The sequence below is a fragment of the Pristiophorus japonicus genome, chromosome 15 (genome assembly GCF_044704955.1).
Source record: "Pristiophorus japonicus isolate sPriJap1 chromosome 15, sPriJap1.hap1, whole genome shotgun sequence".
Lineage (NCBI taxonomy): Eukaryota > Metazoa > Chordata > Chondrichthyes > Pristiophoridae > Pristiophorus > Pristiophorus japonicus.
This window is the reverse complement of record NC_091991.1, coordinates 108,667,470-108,687,700: the sequence shown is the minus strand read 5'-3', so window position 1 is coordinate 108,687,700 and position 20,231 is coordinate 108,667,470. Positions and strand designations below refer to the sequence as shown.

The window sequence follows — 20,231 nt, the reverse complement described above, 5'->3', positions numbered from 1 at the left end:
GCCATTCAGTAAGATCATGGCTGATCTTTGACCTCAACTCCACTTTCCCGCTCGATTCCCATCATGTCCAAAAACCTATTGATCTCAGTCTTTGAATGTACACACCGATTCACCATCCACAGCTCTCTGGGGCAGAACATTCCAAATATTCACAAAACTCTGAGTGAAGACATTTCTCCTCATTCTCAGTTCTAAATGGCCGACCCCTTATCCTGAGACTATGCCCCCGCCCCTCCCCCCCCCCCCCAAGTTCTACAATCTCCTGCCAAGGGAAACAACCTCTTTGTCAAACCCTCTAAGAAATGTATATGTTTCAATGAGCTCAGTTCTCATTCTTATAAACTCCAGTTTTGCCTGTGTTTCCCAGGTCCTTTGGCTACTAAGTTTTGATGATGAGAAGAACACGCTGGCAGATGCAGTGGACAAGTACTGCATTGGTGTGCCACCCATCCAATGGTTGGCCTGGATTCCTCAACTCTTGACGTGTTTGGTTGGCTCGGAGGGAAAACTTCTTCTTAACCTCATCAGTCAGGTATGTATGTGCTTGTAAAAGTTAACGCCGAGCTCTGGGTTATCATGAATGAATGAGGATCAACCTGGGTATAGTGGTTATGCTGAACTGGCTTCGACTAATGATCTGGGGAATTTAAATTCAGTTAATTAAATAAATCTGGCTTAAAAGGTAGTAATGGTGACCATGAAACAGTCATAAGTGTAGGAAATCTGCCTTTTTGTGACTCTAGATCCATGTGATTGACTCTTAACTGCCCTCTGAAATGGTCTAAGAAGCCACTCAGTTGTACAAGGTGGCTCACCACCACCACCTCGAGGGCAATTAGGGATGGGCAATAATTGCCAGCGACGCCCACATCCAATCAATTAACTCAAGGATTAAGGCATTATCAAACTTTCCTTATTCATCGAATACATTCACTCTTCTATCCTGAATGTATCGAAATAAACCAATTAACACCAGAACTTGATTAATGTGAACAGCCAATTCTGTACTATGTAAAATGCAACATTATACAAGTATTTTAATGTTACAAAATATACTGTTCAGTTTGTCAAAAGAATCTAACATTTTGGAATCACAATTGCTCCTACAGTTTATTAATCCTCTGACACATCACATTTATGTTCCTAACACAATCGGGACACTTATTCCTTGGAAAGATTTAAGTATATTCCCAGGAATGGGTTCTTTATAATTACACACTTCAGTTGCATGGCTGCAAGTTACTGAAACTAGATTATAGAAAAATAGAGTCCGAGATTATGCCTTTTCCACTTTCCTGTTAAATGACGTTTAATCCTTCAGTGTGTGAATGAAGGATAGTAAGATTAAGGAATAGGAGTGTTAAAAAGTGGGTAACAGAAAAAGCAGGCATGTGAACTGTTGAATTTGTGTTAAACTGGCGATGTTGGAGATATATTTATCATATTGCACAGACTAGTATTCCTTTGTGTACAGAAGATTAAAGGGTGATCTAATCAAGATGTTGAAGATGACTAAAGGATTCAGTTGGGTTGATAGAGAGAAACTATTCCCTCTGGTGGGGGGAGTCCAGAACAAGGGGGCATAACCTTAAAATTAGAGCCAGGCCGTTCAGGCGTGATGTCAGGGAGCACTTCTTCACATAAAGGACAGTGGGAATCTGGAACTCTCTTCCCCCAAAAAGCTATTTCAAACCTCAGATCGATAGATTTTTGTTGGGTAAGGATATTGAGGGATACGAAACCAAGGCGGGTAGATGGAGTTAAAATACAGATCAGCCGTGATTTAATATAATTACGGAACAGGCTCAAGGGGCTGAATGGCCCCGTCCTGCTCTTAAGTTCCTATATCAGAATTGTGTAAATCATGTTTATGTTCATTCTTGGGAGGAGGGTGAAAGATTTAATGCACAAAAACTATCCAGACTAGTCAGCATTTCATTAGCAACTACGAATTCTCAGCTTGTTGCAAGCTACAATTCTGATCTTTTTACATTAAGTGGCTATTTCTCACCTTGATTGCTCCGTTCAGTGTATAAGATTACACTGTAATAGGCCATGCCAGCATGTAGTGTTGGCTCCATTGGGAATCGTGGCCTAATTTAAAGACTGGTTGATGTCATTATGTCTATTTTTCCCCCTCAGTTATCTGCATGAATGCTGTGCCTGTCCAGGTATTATGCACGTATTAAATTGTGCAGAAATATGATAGCTGGATTTCACCAATTAATCGCTGATCAAACATTAAAGCAGTTTTAGCTGTTTTGTAATACTATTATCGAAGGCATAAATTTAACTTGGAAGTTAGAGTAATGAAACCACTCCACTGAAATTGTTGATGATGCATAAAATTTCAGTAACAGTATGATAATTTGCAAAGTAGTAATGTAGTAAAGAACAGGATTACAAAAGACTATACTGTCCACTTGACAAGCCCCCAAAATTAATACAGCTCAATTGCTCAGTCCCTCCAGCATCTATCCAATTCTCCCTTAAATTCCACACACACTGCCTTTCTGGGCAGTCGTCTATAGCTAGTCAGTTATTAGCACAAAGGGTTGTCCATAAATCAACCTACAATGGTGGCAGCCATGGCTCAGTGGGTAGCCCCCTCGCCTCTGAATCAGAAGGTTGTGGGTTCAAGTCCCACTCCAGGAACTTAACCACCAGGTCTAGGCTGACACTCCCAATGCTTTACTGAGGGAGTGCTGCACTGTTGAAGGTGCCGTCTTTTGGATGAGACATTAAATCGAGCCTCCATCTGCCCTCTCTGGTGAGCGAAAAAGATCACACGGCACTACAATGAAGAGCAGGAGAGTTCTCCCCGGTGACCTGGCCAATATTTATCCCTCAATTAAAATCACAGAAAATGAGATTGCCTGGTCATGCTCATATTGCTGTTTGTGGGAGCTTGCTGTGCACTACCGAGTTTCCTACATTACAACAGTGACTACATTTCAAAAGTATGTAATTGGCTGTAAAGTTCTTTAGGACGTCCTGAGGTCATGAAAGGCGCAATATAAATGCAAGTCTTTCTTTCACAAAAAATCATGATGCCCGTTTCGTAAGTCCATCCAGTCTTACTTTACATTAAAGCTCTAAACGGACAGGAAGTGGAATCGTTAAGCTAGAGTATGGTCCTGCTTTTGTTCCCAACTTTTGCCAGTTTAACTGCAAGAAGTGTTTTCTCTATTCATTCATCATTTGACAATGCTGGATATAAAGCACAATAGATGCAATAAATGCTAAGTAGACATGTTTTTTTTATTGCTTGGTTGTGAGTGATCTTTTCAGGCTCATTATTTCCATCAGCTCATATAAGATGATATATCACTTATTGGGTGCCTGTCTGTATTGGTGGTAAATTGCAACGTGCGTGTCTCAAATGGCAAATTGACTTAGTTGGCCGCACCCTTGCTGCTGAGTCAGGAGCATATGGTTTCAGATCCCCTCCCGGACTTGGTATATGATCTTGACTGACATTTCCAGTGCAGTATTGAGGCAACTCTACATTGGACCTCTGGTTCACAAAACTCTCCACAGCTGGGGGTTTTCCTCACCTCATGTCTGGGTCTATTGTACGTGAAAGTCCATGAACGCGTTGTTGCCTCCCAAATCCGTGCTCATCTTTCCCGCAACTCCATGTTTGAATCCTTGCAATCTGGTTTCCGCGTCTGCCGCAGTACTGAAACGGCTCTCGTCAAAGTCACAATTTCCATCGCTTGTAACTGTAAAAGGCAAACTGTCCCTCCTCGTCCTTCTTGACCTGTCTGCAGCCTTTGACACAGTTGATCATACTTATCCTTTTCCAACACCCCTCCACCGTCGTCCAGCTGGGTGGGACTGCACTCGCCTGGTTCCATTCTTATCTATCTAATCGTAGTCAGAGAATCACCTGCAACGGCTTCTCTTCCCACCCCCGCATCATTACCTCTGGTGTCCCCCAAGAATCTATCCTTGGCCCCCTCCTATTCCCCATCTATATGTTGCCCCTTGGTGACATCCGGAAACACAGCGTCGGTTTCCACATGTACGCTGACGACACCCAGCTCTACCTCACCACCATTTCTCCCGACCCCTCCACGGTCTCTAAATTGTCAGACTGCTTGTCCTACATCCAGTGCTAGATGAGCAGAAATTTTTGCCAATTAAATTCGCCATTGTCTTTGGTTCCCGCCACAAACTCCGTTCCCCAGCCACTGACTCCATCCATCTCCCCAACTCCTGTCTGAGGCTGAACCAGACTGTTCGCAACCTCGGTGTCATATTTGACCCTGAAATGAGCTTTCGATCACACATCCGCAGCATAACTAAGACCGTCTATTTCCACCTCTGTAACATCACCCATCTCCACCCTTGCCTCAACATCCGCTGCTGAAGCCCTCATCCATGCCTTTGTTACCTCTAGTTTTGACTTTCCAACGCACTCCTGGCTGGCCTTCCACATTCTACCCTACGTAAACTTGAGGTGATCCAAAACTCGGCTGCCCGTGTCCTAACTCGCACCAAGTCCCCCTCACCCATCACCCCTGTGCTCGCTGACCTACATTGGCTCCTGGTTAAGCAACGCCTCAATATCAAAATTCTCATCCTTGTTTTCAAATCCTTCCATAGCCTCGCCACCCAACCCCCCCTCCCCTCCAATCTCTGTAATCTTCTCCAGCTCACCCCCCTACCCAGAGATATCTGCGCTCCTCTAATTCTGCCCTCTTGAGTATCCCTGATTATAATCGCTCACCATTGGTGATATTGCTTTCTGTTGCCTAGGCCCTAAGCTCTGGCACTCCCTGCCTAAACCTCTCTCTCATTCCTCGTATAAGACTCTCCTTAAAACCTACCTTTTTGATCAAGCTTTTGGTCACCTGCCCTCATTTCTCTTTATCTGGCTCGGTGTCAAATTTTTTGTCTCATAACGCTCCTGTGAAGCGCCTTGGAACGTTTCACTGCGTTAAAGGCGCTATATAATTACAAGTTGTTGTTGTAGACTAATTGATGCAGTTTGATTGCTATGATTTGTCAACAACTCAATTGTACCGTGTGACCACCAAGATGGAATGCGAACTAGATGGACGTTGGTCTGTTTTTGTTTAGCAATTCTTGAGTTTCTATTCAGCTGATCATTGCATTTTAGGATCACGCTGTGTGCAAAATGTTTTTTCCTGCAACACTGCACTTCAGTGCAATTTAATTGTTTGCGAATCACTTTGAGGCATTTCCAAGGTAGATTAAAAAGGCCCTATTTTGGACACAATTCTTGGTTTAATGCCTGTATTTTTTTTTGAAGGTTGGAAGAGTGTATCCCCAGGCTGTCTATTTCCCAATCAGGACGCTGTATTTGACCCTGAAGATCGAGCAGCGGGAGCGCTACAAGAGCGGTAAGGCTTTGTGTGGACATGGGCCGCTTTCACCTGGTTCCCAAGGCAGAGTGTGGGAACGGGCGTTGTCTCAGCGGTTGGACATTCTGGGTAGGGGGCCCTTGGGATGGTGTCACTATTGGGCCAGGAGCAGAGACTGCAAGTGAAGGTCACCACATCAGCCGTTCCACTCTATCCTCTCAATCCTCCTTCCCACCAGGAGCTGTCCATTCTCTCTTCACTTTACATCCTTTTTAAAACTCGATGCAGTAATAACATTTTCTGGATTTGGCCATGAAAAGTCTATTTTAACTGCATTTTCAGATTGATCTAATCATATATGTGTTCCCCTTAGTGTAGTTGTTTATGCCAATGTTGGCTTTCGTGTCAAAGCTCTAATCTTATATTGATACAAGGACTTGATCATTAATAAATTAATCTTTACACGGTAAAAGGCAATTACACAGCTTATATTTTTAATCATCTCGGGGAATGTTTCTAACAGATTGTGGTGCCCTGTTTAAGATTATTTGCCCAGTTTCCAACATAGTTACAGAAGTTTTTTTTTGTATTCAAAATAAATAATCAGAGGAAGAAATGTACCCAGCTGCCAATGTGATTGGGGTGCAGTTAGCTCCCGTCGAGATATTTTCAATGTTTTATACATTGGTACCTCATTACCTATTCATGGGTACAGGTGCAGTGTCCAAAATCCGGAATGTTTCGGACTCTGGACCGATTGATGGCAGGGTCGTCTGGAATCTGTAAAATGTTCTGGAATCTGGACACTGCCGATCTCGAGGTGCTGCTGCTGCCCGATCTCGGGCCTTGTCTCACTGCCCCTCACCGTCCGACCTCAGGCCTCGTCTCACTGCCCCTCGTTGCCCGACCTCGGGGTTTCTTCGCCGGCCTGCCCGAACACCACCTCCATGGTGGGGTCACCCGACCAGCTCCTCTTTGGCGGGGCCTCCACGGCGGCAGGGCCCCGTCCGGCGACACAAACAACTCTTCGGGCGAGCAACTCCCCGCCTCCCCGCCCCCCCTCACCCCCTTTCTGACGTTCCAAAATCCGGAAATACCTGAACCTGGGCTCGGGTGTTTCCGGATTCAAGACGTCAGAAAGACGTTCCAAAGTCCGGCAAAAGGCAAAATCTGAAACGGCCTCGGTCCCGAGGTTTCCGGATTCGGGACACTGCACCTGTATTTACACAACTGAGAAAATGATTGTCCATCATTGAATTTCCTTGTAAATACTGGGTTATTAGTCCCATCAGTGAAACTTGTGCAGTGACATAGCAACATGAGAACACAGGAAATAGGAGCAGGATTGGCCATTCGGCCCCTCGAGCCTGCTCCGCCATTCAATAAGATCATGGTTGATCATCGACCTCAGCGCCACTTTCCCGCCCGATCCCCATATCCCTTGATTCGTTGACATTAAATTAGAATTTTTAATAGTTGGACTTTTTTATTTAAATGGGTCTTTGACGGCTGCATTCTCTCTCAAAGTATATTTTATTGTACAATCACAAAATATTCCAGCGAGTACAACAAAACCTTGTATTTCCATCATGCTCCTCAAGCACAGGCAGAGGTTTTGGTGTGCCAGAGAAAGGGTCTTTCGAAGGCCGGGTGGGAGGTGGCACAGCAATGAAAAAAGGAGGACCTATCATGTGACTTCAAGTACACTAAAGGGAATCCGAACTTAAGCTTCCATGCTTTTATTTTAATGTGGGTTTGGAGCAAGTATTCAAAGGGTTAATAAATTACATGTTGCTTTTTGGTTTATGTATTAAAACGGAACGGTTCACAGTTTTACCTGAGGTAGAGGTTCAAGAAAACAGCTCCTTTCTCTCTTTCAATCCCTCATACACCAAACATATAAGCTGTGCAGTTATCTTTTACCTTGTAAAGATTAATTAATTAAGCTTTGTCCAAGCTGGATTACCAATATAAAGAAGTCATTTAATAATTCCTTTGTATCGGCAGCAGTGTCTTTTATTATCTCTGAGGCATTGCAGTTATTAGGAATTAAGCTTTGAGTAGGACGCTCTCGAGTTGATGGAGAAATGTAGGTCAGTAAATCAGAAAGCAGGCTTTGCCGAGAGGAGGGGATGATGCTTGCCCTGGAAGCACTTAGATGGCTTGAATGTGAAGTCTGTTGATAAGTATCCTAAATCCTTGGGGGGGAAACGTAAAGTCCAGTGAATAATGCAGATCTAACTGGCTTTATATAGCTGCTTTAACTGTGTGTGTGACAACAAATATGTGTAGTCTGAGATATATATGTTGTGATGACATTTTACCAGTACTGTATAAGTTTATATTTTCAGGACAACTTGAGGTACAACACACACTGGGCAAATGGTGTTCCGGATTGGGAGGTTGTTGCAACAACTGTCATGAAGCTTAACTGAGGGCCCCCTTTGTCTTTGTTGCAGACTCAGGACAGCAGCAGCCAGGCTCAGTGGGCACGCAGTCTCACTCTGCCTCCGACCCCGGGCCCATACGGGCCACCGCTCCCATGTGGCGCTGTAGTCGGATCATGCACATGCAGCGGGAGCTGCACCCCACCCTGCTCTCCTCCCTGGAGGGCATCGTGGACCAAATGGTGTGGTTCCGGGAAAACTGGCATGAAGAGGTTTGTACATTCGCTCTCGCGCGCGCTCTCTCCCTCCTCTTATTCTTTGTTTCATTCTTTCCCTTTCTCCCTTTCCCCTGTGCTCCCTTTCCCCTGTGCTCCCCCTCCCCGCTCCCTTCTTTTTCTCTCCCTTTTACCGTTTCTTTTTTTTTCCTTTCCCGTCTCAGTTAAATGTTTGTACAAAGGGACATCTCCGGGGGTCTGGGTGCTTGCTTGAAGAAGTCCGGATTTGTTTTAATTGATGAAGCTTGGTTAATCTTTAACTCCTCCTTTTGGCTATATTTCTATCCCCCACCCCAGGGTGGGCAGGTGTCCTGTTCTGTCAATACTGCATTGCAACTGACAACTTGGGCATTGATGAAGGTGACCTAAGTTGGCCCAACATCAAAACTAAGTGGAGGCTCTTGTCAAATTTGCAAACCGCTGACGAGATCAGATTTTGAAAAGACGGATGGCGAACTGAAACAAACCCCGCCCTTTTGTTTCTGTGCCGACCCCAGCCTTCCGGACGCTGATTATCTCACGATTCGCCCAGAAACTCTGGGCCTCACAATGACCTTAATTCATATGTACTTGGCATAAAAGGATGCTGATCCAAGTGGCATTAAATAAGCATGAGCCATGTGCCTTTCTAGAGGGATGAAGCTGCTCAGATATATCTGCAGTAATTACCACAATGAGCATTGCAGTTGAAGAAATGGTTTTACTAGAAGCTTGGAATGGGGGAAGCCGTTACTCATTGATCAGGCCAGCTATATCTGCATGAGTTGGCCTTTCTGTTTTTGCTTTTAAAAAGAAAAAGAGTAAATATTCTGCTTGGTACCTTGCCTCCCGTCCAATTGTCCCATCCCCTCCCCCATCGGGACAAGCCACTCGCTTCCTGTTGGAGACAGCAGATACAGATGTGTTCGCAAAATGTTTGTGTCTATAACAGCACTCAAGGTAAAACCTCAATCTCTACGTCAAACTCTTTTAGTGAAACTTAGATATTACACAGTGGAACTTTTTATCGCTATCCCAATTATTCTCCATTTTTGATTATCTACCAGGATCTATGTGGGACAAAGCCTTGCACAAGATGGCACCTCGTTGCACATTCCGTTATAGTTCCATCATGTCTCCTTTTGTTTGTGAATATCAAACAAAATAATCTTTTTCTTATCTGCACTGTGCTCCCGTTCATTCCTGTGCTTGGGGTATTGATTGCCTACCAAATATTGGGATCCGTTGATTGTCCGCTGTTTGGGTTATCCACCAGAGTGCGGCAAATAACGGCGATTCCCCTGCAGTATCACACTGCTCGCTTATAGAGTGACGTGTCAGGTTGGTGCATTCAATGCACTTCACTGCAGCCTAGTGGGTGTGCATTTCCCTGCCTTTCCCACCCCCTCCTCACTGTTCCCCACACAACCAAGTTCTAAGACTTGGCTGAGGAATACATCGAGCACGAGCAGAGTTGCTTTCTCCCAAAGCGGCCAACGATTGCACAGCAAGCCAAATGCCACAGAGAAATACATTTATGGAGCACCTTTCTATGACGACCGGACGCCCCAAGCACTTTACAGCAAATGAAGTACTTTCGAAGTGCAGTCACTATTGTAATGTAGGAAACACGGCAGCCAAATTAGCACACAGCAAGCTCCCACAAACAGCAATGTGATAATGGCCAGATAAAATCTGTGTTTTAGTGATGTTGGTTGAGGGATAAATATTGGCCAGGACACCTGGGGTAACTCCCCTGCTCTTCTTTGAAATAGTGCCATGGGATCTTTTACGAGCAGACAGGGCCTTGGTTTAACATCTCTTCTGAAAGACGGCACCTCCAACAATACAGCACTCCCTCAGCACTGCACTGAATGTCAGCCTAGATTTTTGTGCTCAAGTCGCTGGAGTGGGGCTGGTTCAAGAGCAAGCACCAAGAAGGCATGTTCAAGGTCTCAGGATTAATTGTACCCATCAATCTATCGGGAAATGCTGCACCCCTTCAGAAAACGTACCTTTGGGGGTGGAGAAGGCAATTTACAGTGTGATTCTCTTGCTTTGATTAATAATATCTTTAAGCTTTACTGCTTAATCTGTTTTATTTCACTGCAGATTCTTTTGCGTACTGAAATATCTAGCTGTCTTGTCAAAATGACATTTTCAGTATGCTAATCAACTATATTCTTGGAAAAGCAGACATTTCAATTGAGCACCTAATGCTTCCGTCACTTGCAACGGACTACATAATAGTTCAATCAGGCAGTGAATCCCTCACTCAGTGCCCTGACTAGTCTGTAGAGCTGGAATGTGAATTGAAAAACATGTCGAATGTATTTCATTATGCACACAACCCAGCAAGCTTATTGTTTGAATCAAGACCTATTTGGAAAAAAGAAAGACTTGCATTTGTATAGCATCTCTCACGACCTCTGGTCATCCCAAAATGCTTTACAGCCAATGAAGTATTTTTGAAGTGTAGTCATTGTTTTAATGTAGGGAAATGCTGTGGCCAATCTGCGTACAGCAAGGTCCCACAAACAGCAATAAAATAAAGATCATCTTTTGTTTTAGTGGTGTTGGTTGAGGGATAAATATTGGCCAGGACACCGGGGAAAACCTGCAAAATAGTGCCATGGGATCTTTTACATCCACCCGAGAGGGCAGACAGGGCCTTGGTTTAACATCTCTTCCGAAAGACGGCACCTCTGACAGTGTAGCACTCCCTCTGCACTGCACTGCACAGGGAGTGTCGGCTTGGATTATGTTTTCTTTATTCGTTCTTGGGAAATGGGTATCACTGACAAGGCCAGCATTTATTGCCTGTCCCTAATTGCCCCTTGAAAGTCTCTGGAGTGAGGCTTGAACGCACAACCACCTGACTCCAAGACGCGAGTATTGAGGGAAGTTCCTGCTGTGCATTCTGCCGTAATATCGAACTATATTTTATGCTTCCCAGGTGCTGAGACAACTGCAGCAAGGACTGGCGAAGTGCTACTCCGTGGCCTTTGAGAAGAGCGGAGCTGTGTCTGATGCTAAAATCACGCCGCACACCTTAAACTTTGTCAAGAAGCTCGTGAGCACTTTCGGAGTGGGCCTGGAAAACGTCTCCAATGTGTCCACCATGTTCTCGAGCGCAGCCTCCGAGTCCCTGGCGAGGAGGGCTCAGGCCACAGCGCAAGATCCAGTCTTCCAGAAGCTCAAGGGACAATTTACAACCGGTGAGTAAAACATGGCCGTTTACAACAGCATCGGGCAGTTACGGTTAGGTTTGACCGAGCAGCTGCCTACCTGCAGGGCTAGAGAGTAACGTGTGATAGCGTTCCTACTGTATAGGTATAGCGAATGTGATGGCTTCACACCGTTTAACTTTATTTAAGGATCTCCCCCAACCGCCCTGGGACTGCAGGGCCTCGTCCCTCCCCATCTCTGTAACCTCCTCCTCCCCTACACCCCTCCCTATCTCTGTAACCCCCTCCAGTCCCTGCACCCCTCCCTATCTATAACCTCCTCCTCCCCTACAGCTCTCTAGATCCCTGTGTTCCTCCAATCTTGCCTCTTGTGCATCCCCGATTTTCATCGATCCATAATTGCCGGCCGTGCCTTCAGCTGCCTAGGTCCCTAAAGCTCTCCGCATCTTTACCTCTCCTCCTTTAAGACACTCCTTAAGCCCTACCCACATGTCCTAATATCTCCTTATGTGGCTCGGTGTCAAATCTGTAATAGTAATAGTCAGTTTTTGTCTGTCCGGGGCGGGGCCGAAGGTGGGGAGCACGTGGTCGGGACTGAGTGACCGTTTCACCGGCCAATGGGCGATCAGAGCCCACCCGGCCTTGCAAGCAATCAGGGCGGGAAGCGATGGATCTGTTCCAATGAGGAGGTGGCAGTGGATGCGGCGGGGCCAATGGATGGACGGGGGCGGGGGGGGGTGGGGGCCTCTGTTGCTGCGGAGCGTGTGGGGGAGGGAGGGAGAGTGATAGAGGTAGGAAGGATATCAGAGTTGAGATACTAATTTGACGGGTCTCTGCTAGTTCTGTTTGATTACGCTCCTGTGAAGCACTTTGGAAGCTTTACTATGCTAAAGGTGCTATATAAATGCAAGTTGATCCATTGAATATCTCTGCAGTTCAGATCAGACGCTGTGTTCAGTGCCCAGTCTGAGCTGAGTTAGCCAATCCCAGTCAGGACAGTGCCAGTGGAGCTTCTGTCAGCCTCACTATGCCTGCGATGGGGAGGAGGGAATGGGCCGTGGTTCCCACTGTCACTCACTCTCCATCCAGCGAGCCCTGTGGTCGTGTGCACGTGAGGACAGGATCGGCCTGGGGTGTAGTGCTCCTGCCTCCCGCTGTCGCTCCGCGATTTCAGGCCTCGCGCGGGCAGACTGGCCATTCCGACGTACCTGAGGGCATCGGGTGCCTGTAGGAGCGATGGCTCAAAGGTGTCTGTGCCCTCAGCAAAGGAGCGCCCCAAATAAAATAACATTCCTTTGTGGAAAGGAAGCCTTTATTAAAAATAGGCTGCAACAGTTGATGCTGTTCCCAACTAAAAACTAGTGACTTTTCTAAGTAAATAAGGAGAAACATTTCCAATGGCTGAAGGGTCGATAACCAGAGGGCGCAGATTTAAAGTGATTGACAAAAGAACCAGAGGCTACACAAGGAAAACCTTTTTATGCAGCGAGTGGTTAGGATTTGAACGACATTGCCTGATGGGGTAGTGGATACAGATTCAATAGTAACCTTCAAAAGGCAATTTGATAAATACTTGGAAGGAGAAAAAATTGCAGGGATATGGGGAAGAGCGAGGGGAGGGGAGTGGGACTAACTGGGTTGCTCTTCGAAAGAGCCGGTGCAGACTCGATGGGCGGATGGTGGCCTCCTATGCTGCACTGTTCTATGATTCAAGGGTTTTGCCAGGTTCACGGAACTAAACCTAAGAAGGCAGCTCACGAGAATAATGACAATGCTCCCGAACGATTGAAAGCATTTGACCATGAATGTTTTTGCAGCCTAACTACTGCAGTCTTACCAGGGTTGCGGGCCATAACTTAATTCCGATAAATTAAACAATGTTCCCGTGATCTGCCGCTTGCTGTGTGGTGCAGTGAATGCCCAAAGCTTGATGCTCATCAAGCTGACGGATGCCAATACTAAAGATGGAATGCTTTTCCACCCTTGGCACTCATTGTCCTCATCAAGCACGCCTAGTCAAATTCGGCCCGATGGAGGTTCATCGCACAGTGGGCCGAATGGCAGCCTCTAGTGTCTATGGCGGCTGCAATCCCACTGTTCTTCTCTCTCCCCATGTCGTCCCCTCCTTCAAGCATTTATCAAATTTTCCCTTTTTAAAAAAAGATAATGCAGTGTGCTCTCAACCATGACCACTCGTTGCAGCAAAGCATTCTAGGTGCACGAGCTTTGTGTTGAAGCAGTTGTTCCTAACCTGGCTCCTCACGTTGAGTGACGGTTTTAAGTTGATGAAATGGACAGGTAGCTAATTAGAAAAGCATGTTGCTGACTTCTAAGTGCTATACGCCAAATAAACAGAATAGTAATTGAGGCATTAATTCTATCCAGTAACCCACTATGTTGGATAATTGAACCTTCTCTCACCTCCCCCCCCCCCCCCCCCCCCCCCCAATACCCAAGATCCACAAAAGGAGTTCAGATCTAAAGATTCCCTTGATTCAGATCATCCTCTGAAGTCCAGCTTCACCAATTCATTCTTGTTTTCTGCACCCCGAGACAGGTGCGCTGTTTTAAGATGATGATTCACAGCGCAGGACAGATCCCAGCGAAGCAGCATTGCATTTCAGGCTCTGATCTTTTTTCAGATGCATGTGCTGTCTCGTGATGAGTGATTGTAGTTGCGTGGATACCCTCTGTTGCCTTGCCCAGAACATTCTTCACACTCCAGTCTAGACAATGTGCATTGGCATGCTCTCCAGCCAAGGGTAAGCCTCCGAGCGAAGCCTGAACCTGATCTGGTGTTCACACATACACACTTCCCAGCAGGGCTCACTGGATATAATGACCATGAACAAGAGCCCTGGCGGATTCCGGATTCTCCACTCCCAGCATAGGGGGACACCGAGGTTTGATTCTTGTATCGCTCACCTAACTCAGCTTATGTTCGGGATGGCCTGGGATGCACACATGTTACTTTTAAGTGTTTTTGTTTATATATTTTTTTTGGCTAGTTTATTATTTATTCGCTTCGCGGTAGCAAGAGATTTACTAACTGATTCGCACTCGGGCTGCAGTTGCATCTATACTTGAATTGTCCTTTTCCATCTGCGAGAGCAGTTGTACGGATATCGTTTGCGTTGCTAGAGGCACGATGGAGAGTTTTTGATGCCCTTTAAATAATATTTAGAAAACATTTTTATTTATGGAGGTATTTAGTGATTTACCAATATAGTATTTACAGCACAGAAACAGGCCATTCAGCCCAACTGGTCCGTGCCGGTGTCTCTTCTCCAGACCAGCCTCCTCCCACCTCTACTTCGTCTCACCCTATCAACATATCCTTCTGCTCCTTACTCCCTCATGTAACATGATGCAGCGTGTAATGCCTGTGCTATTTAATGTAGCGTTTACTGTCAGCACCAAGTGTAATTTCTATCCTGCATATTTTAAAACTAATTGTGCTCTTGTCACTAACTTCACAATTCTGACAAAGTTTGATTGCAAAATCCCCACTAAAATGGAGGGCAAACTTGTAGCAAAGTGAACATGCAAAGCTTCACCAATTCCTTTTAGTGAGGAGCTTGATAAGTGTTTAATTAAAAGCATTAAGATGAGAGTTGATGTGTTTTTCTGGCGTTATATGACAAGCAGATTTTTTAAAAATTTTAAACTGACATATTAAACTTTATACAAAAAGTTAATTCTTTCATAATGGCACATATTTTTTAAAAATTACCGTTCATGTTCTTTAAAATGTAAGAAGCATGCCCCTTCCTGTCGTTATGAAGCAGATTATTTCCCTTCAGTTTTCAGTATAATTAAACAAAATGTAAAACTAGTGTGTATCTGAATTTCTACCCGTTGAATAAAAGATGTGAAGTGGGAGCAATAGAATGCATAATTTATTCCACTCAGCACTTCATCTGTAAAAAAGAGAGAAATAAAATGGGGGATACGATTAGCACCAAGTATTTCCCATCTGTGTATAATTTCATGAAACAATACCTCCCAACTTGTCGGAGATGGCTACTTTACATTTACTCTTGCTGAGCTGGAATGCCTGTTATTATGGGCTTCACTCACTCCGAGGAGTCCCTTCGATGGTGCGGGTTATGGGCACATGAAGGTACAAGCCTGCCCACACCATAATGGTAGGAGCATCGTGACTAAACACTCCCCCCCCCCCCCCCCCCCCCCCAACGCCCCACAGCCATGTCACCTCCCGGGAGAGGCAAAAATATAGAGAAAAGTCCCAGGGTCAATTGGGAAAAATTACTCTGGAAAATTGCTCTCCGACCCCCTCAGGAGATTGACAGCAGTCCAGGAGATCACACGGACTATTCATCTGTTACATGACCATCACTCCATCAATGATGCATGCGATATTTCATCTTATTTTAGGGTAGGGTGTGGACCCTTTAAGCTGTAAGACATGGGGTCCCAAGGGTGTTCATGAACTATGTATATACCATTGAGCCTTGTTGGGGAGGGGGCAACATGTATATTTTACATTTATGTTCCCATTAACTTGCATATATCACAGGTTGCCAATACCAACTAATCTCCTGGGAGTGACCACAAAAAAAAAGGGCAATAAGGGGGGGAAAATTGGTGAAATTGGTCTCCAACCCCATTAGACACTCGAGACCATCTAGGAGATTGCAGTGACCTCAATGTGGCATGTGAGCTGTAGCTCAGTGGGCAGCACCCTCGCCTCTGAGTCACAAGGTTGTGGGTTCCAGTCACACTCCAGCGACCTGAGCGCAAAAATCTAGGCTGACGCTCCAGTGCAGTGCTGAGGGAGTGCTGCACTGTCGGAGGTGCCGTCTTTCGGATGAGATGTTAAACAGAGGTCCCGTCTGCTCTCTCAGGTGGATGTAAAAGATCCCACGGCACTATTTTGAAGAAGAGCAGAGGAATTCTCCCCAGTGTCCTGGCCAATATTTATTCCTCAATCAACGTAACAAAAAAAACAGATTATCTGGTTATCATCACATTGCTGTTTGTGGGAGCTTGCTGTGTGCAAATTGGCTGCCGAGTTTCCCAATGGTGACTGCGTTTCAAGAAGTACTTCATTGGCTGGAAAGCGCTTTGAGATGTCCGGTGGTCGTGAAAGGCGCTATATAAATGCAAGTCTTTATGCCCTGAAGCAGCTGCTTTGATTGACATGGTCGTCGGTAATGCGTCGTTCTCCCTGCTCTGGAGGCCACGTGAGCTGGAGGAGGAAGTCGGCGCTGGCTGAATAAGCAGCGGTGCACTTTCCTTCTGGAATCAAAAAAACCCACTTGCGTGATGTGTTTTATTCATGTTCTCCTCTGCGTTGCCTCGCTGCAAGCTTGGTTCGTGTATAAATTATGACCTCCTGAATGACAGCAAGAAAGCATTTCCATATAGCATCTTATTATGTCTTTGAAATGTCTCCAAGCACTTCACAAGATGAGTTACTTGTTTCGGAGGTCGGGGATGTTTCTGATGATAAACATGGCAGCCATTACACACCAGCGGCGTCTCAAATAGCAACAAGATAAATGACCGTTCAGTTTGTTTGGTCTTGCTGTTGACTGAGGGAGGAATGCTGGTACGACACCAGGAGAACTTCCTATTCTGCTTCAAATAGTCGTGGGTTCAAGTCCCACTCCAGGGACTTGAGCACATAAATCTAGTCTGACACTCCCAGTGCAATGCTGAGGGAGCACTGCACTGTCGGAGGTGCCGTCCTTCGGATTGGACGTTAAACCGAGGCCCCGTCTGCCCCCTCAGGTGGACGTAAAGAATCCTGTGGTACTATTCGACGAAGAGTAGGGGAGTTATCCCCAGTGTCCTGGCCAATATTTTTCCCTCAAACCAAACACTAAAATACAGATGATCTGGTCATTATCTCATTGTTGTTTGTGGGACCTTGCTGTGCGCAAATTGGCTGCCGGCTTTCTCTCATTGCAATAGTGACTGCCCTTCAAAAGTACGTCATTGACTGCGAAGCGCTGTGGGATATCATGAGTTTGCACAACGCGCTATATAAATGAATGTTTTTTTTCTCTGAGATGTGGCTGTATTTCCAAATGAGCCACAAGGTGGAGTGTCTCACCATACCAAATAAATAGTTTGAACCTTACTCGTTAGTGAATCATGGAAGGTGCTGGTTCTCCCAAGTGGTGGGACTGAGCACAGAAATAAAGCACTACAAAATGAGGGTACAAAATGAGGGAACGAAAAGACAATTAAAACACGAGTGTGACTGGGTGTTGCTTGAAGCCATTGACTGTGCACAATCAGCTTTCCAGCGCGCACACAGCCTAAAGCTGGGTGGTTCATCATCTTCCGAGTAATAATGGCTGGAAATGGGAGCTTTTTTGCAGTTAGGATACTGTGTAAATGAGGATCTGATTGTATTGTCATGAATGTGACCTACAGAGCTTGTGCACATTTATTTGGCATGATGTACTCTCTGAGGCACAACCGTTGCATGACAGTAAATAATGGGAGTTCTGAACCAGATGATTAAATTTAATGGACAATGGTCACCCAGCAGAGAAATAACGGTGAAACAGTTTGCATGTCGGTGGTTATTCAAAAATTACAGAGGGATCCAACTATAGATAATATTGATGTAGGGGCTTTTAATCATTTTGTTTGGGAGATATTTTAAGCATTTTAAAAATGTGTTTGCATTGTACTGTAAGCCCAAGGGGAGTTTCAGCTCTTTTTTTCTGTTGCATCATTTCAGTTCCATGCATGCTGTTCGCCCGGCTGTCTGCTTGTTCTTTGAATCAAAGTGATTGAAAAGCAGAGTGTATGCTAACTAGGACTGAAGATAGTTTAAAAGCTGATAAAGTAGGAGACAGAAGGATCTGAAGATTTGATGGCTTTTAAAGCATTCGCCCATTATTTTTTTCCACATCAAAGTAGAATGTTTTTCTACTGACATTCTAGATGTTTCCGATATCTCCTCATTAGCGGAGTGCACAATCTTTAATGTTTGTCTGACTATTGCATTTTCAGTTTCCGAACGGAACCATTTAGGTGCTTTGATCATGGTAACAGACTCATTATAGGAGACAGCACTTTGGCGATTCTGGAGCACGTCACCAGATACAAATCATTGTGGGTTTTATTTTAAAGAAGCTAACACAAGAACTCAGTGAGAGAGGGTTTGTTGGGCAAGTGGCTATTGTATATTTCTTGGCTAGATGAGGCAGCAGTGGTTGGAGGGGTGTAGGTTACTTCTTCCATAATGAGTCTTCAAGTAGAGGATTAAACCTGCAACAGATTATTTCGGAGATGAAATGGTGACTGATGTCTCTGGCTCCGAACCACTTGTACTTATTGCAGTCTGACAACTGAGCCCACATCAGACTTTGCACTGCTATACTGTAAACAGGAGCCTCTGCTTTCTCCAGCCGCTGCCACCGTCTGCCATTCGCCATTTAGCTATCAGGATGTCTATATTGCTACAGCCGCCGCAGGCATCTCAGCCTCGCTAATGGCCAGGGCCTTCAGCCTCTGCCAGTGTTTAGGGAAACCGCAGTGTTTACAGCATTCCAGTATCTGCAATAAAGGAATTGGTCAATGTCAGCCATGGCTCAGTGGGGCAGCACTCTCACCTCTCGCGTCAGCAGGTTGTGGGTTCAAGTCCCACACCAGAGACTTGAGCACAAAATCCAGGCTGACACTCTCAGTGCAGTGATGAGGGAGGTGCTGTTTTTCGGATGAGACGTTAAACCCGTCTGCCCTCTCAGGTGAACGTAAAAAATCCCATGGCACTATTTCAAAGAAGAACATGGGACTTATCCCTAGTGTCCTGGCCAATATATATCCTTCAACCGTAATCACTAAAACAGGTTATCTGGTCATTATCATTTGTGGGAGCTTGCTGTGTGCATTTAGTCTGCATAAATTCCTACATTACAACAGTGGCTGCTCTTCAAGTACTGAATTGGCTGTAAAGCTGTTTGGGATATTCGGAAAGGTGCAGTATAAATGTAAGTTCCTACTTTGACAGGATAGTAAGAATGTGCCCAACCTGCTGGGTGAGGGGACAGCGTCTCCTTATCCCACTGCACCTTCTTTGCTGCAAGGAGATTATTTCTTGCTTTTACTGGAAGTTTAAGTAGGGGAACTATCTCACAAAATCAAAATCAGCCTGTTCAGTCGCCAGAGATCAGCAGCTTTTGAAATGATTGCCTTGTGCTCCTCTTTGACAGCAAGGCAGAGAGAAAATAACTGTGCGAAAGCAAGAACAAGCACATTCTTCTGCCATTAACCACAATGAGGGTTCCTGGTTTGGAAGGGACAATAGACCATCTAGTGGTTTGCAATTGATGGTGTACTGCCCCATAACTCCTTTTTTTTCCCTTGGGATCCTGCACATTTTTCAAAAAGTGTAGACTTCTAAAACTAGTTTAAGCAGGGAGTCTGGGGAATAGACGCACACCTGCATTCCACCCTCGTGAGCCCTGGTATTTATTGGAATAAGATTTTCTTCATATATAACTTGGGACCATCTTGTTTGAAAAGAAAGACTTGGATTTATATAGCGCCTTTCATGACCACCAGCGCTTCAAAGCACTTTACAGCCAATTAAATACTTTTGGAGTGTAGTCACTGTTGTAATGTGGGAAACACGGCAGCCAATTTGCGCACAGTAAGCTCCCACAAACAGCAATGTGATAGTGACCAGATAATCTGTTTTCTTGTCATGTTGATTAAGGGATAAATATTGGCCAGGACACCGAGGATAACTCCCCTGCTCCTCTTCGAAATAGTGCCATAGGATCGTTTACATCCACCTGAGAGATGGTTTAAAGTCTCATCCGAAAGAAGGAATCTCCGAAAGTGCAGCACTCCCTCAGTACTGGCGTGTCAGCCTAGATTTTTTTGTGCTCCAGTCCCTGAGTGGGACTTGAACCCACAATCTTCTGACTCCGAGGCGAGAGAGTGCTGCCCACTGAGCCACAGCTGACACTTGAACAGGTCCCCCAGAGTGTGGCAATCAGTGCTGGTCAGAGGATCTCTAGTGGGCTAAGCTATGCGAGTGCCAAATATTGGTGCAAAGCTCATCCCATACAGTTTGTT

At 45.3% G+C, this 20,231-nt stretch overlaps 1 protein-coding gene across 1 annotated transcript in view; it reads left to right on the top strand.

Annotated features, from left to right (window-relative positions):
• The window catches only part of trrap (transformation/transcription domain-associated protein), a 236,575-nt gene that overhangs the window by 182,175 nt on the left and 34,169 nt on the right, over positions 1-20,231 (top strand). Inside the window, exons 58-61 of the mRNA XM_070901735.1 lie at positions 368-532; positions 5,282-5,372; positions 7,793-7,992; positions 10,931-11,192. Of these exons, the coding sequence (XP_070757836.1) occupies positions 368-532; positions 5,282-5,372; positions 7,793-7,992; positions 10,931-11,192 (718 nt within the window). The remainder of the gene's footprint in view (positions 1-367; positions 533-5,281; positions 5,373-7,792; positions 7,993-10,930; positions 11,193-20,231) is intronic.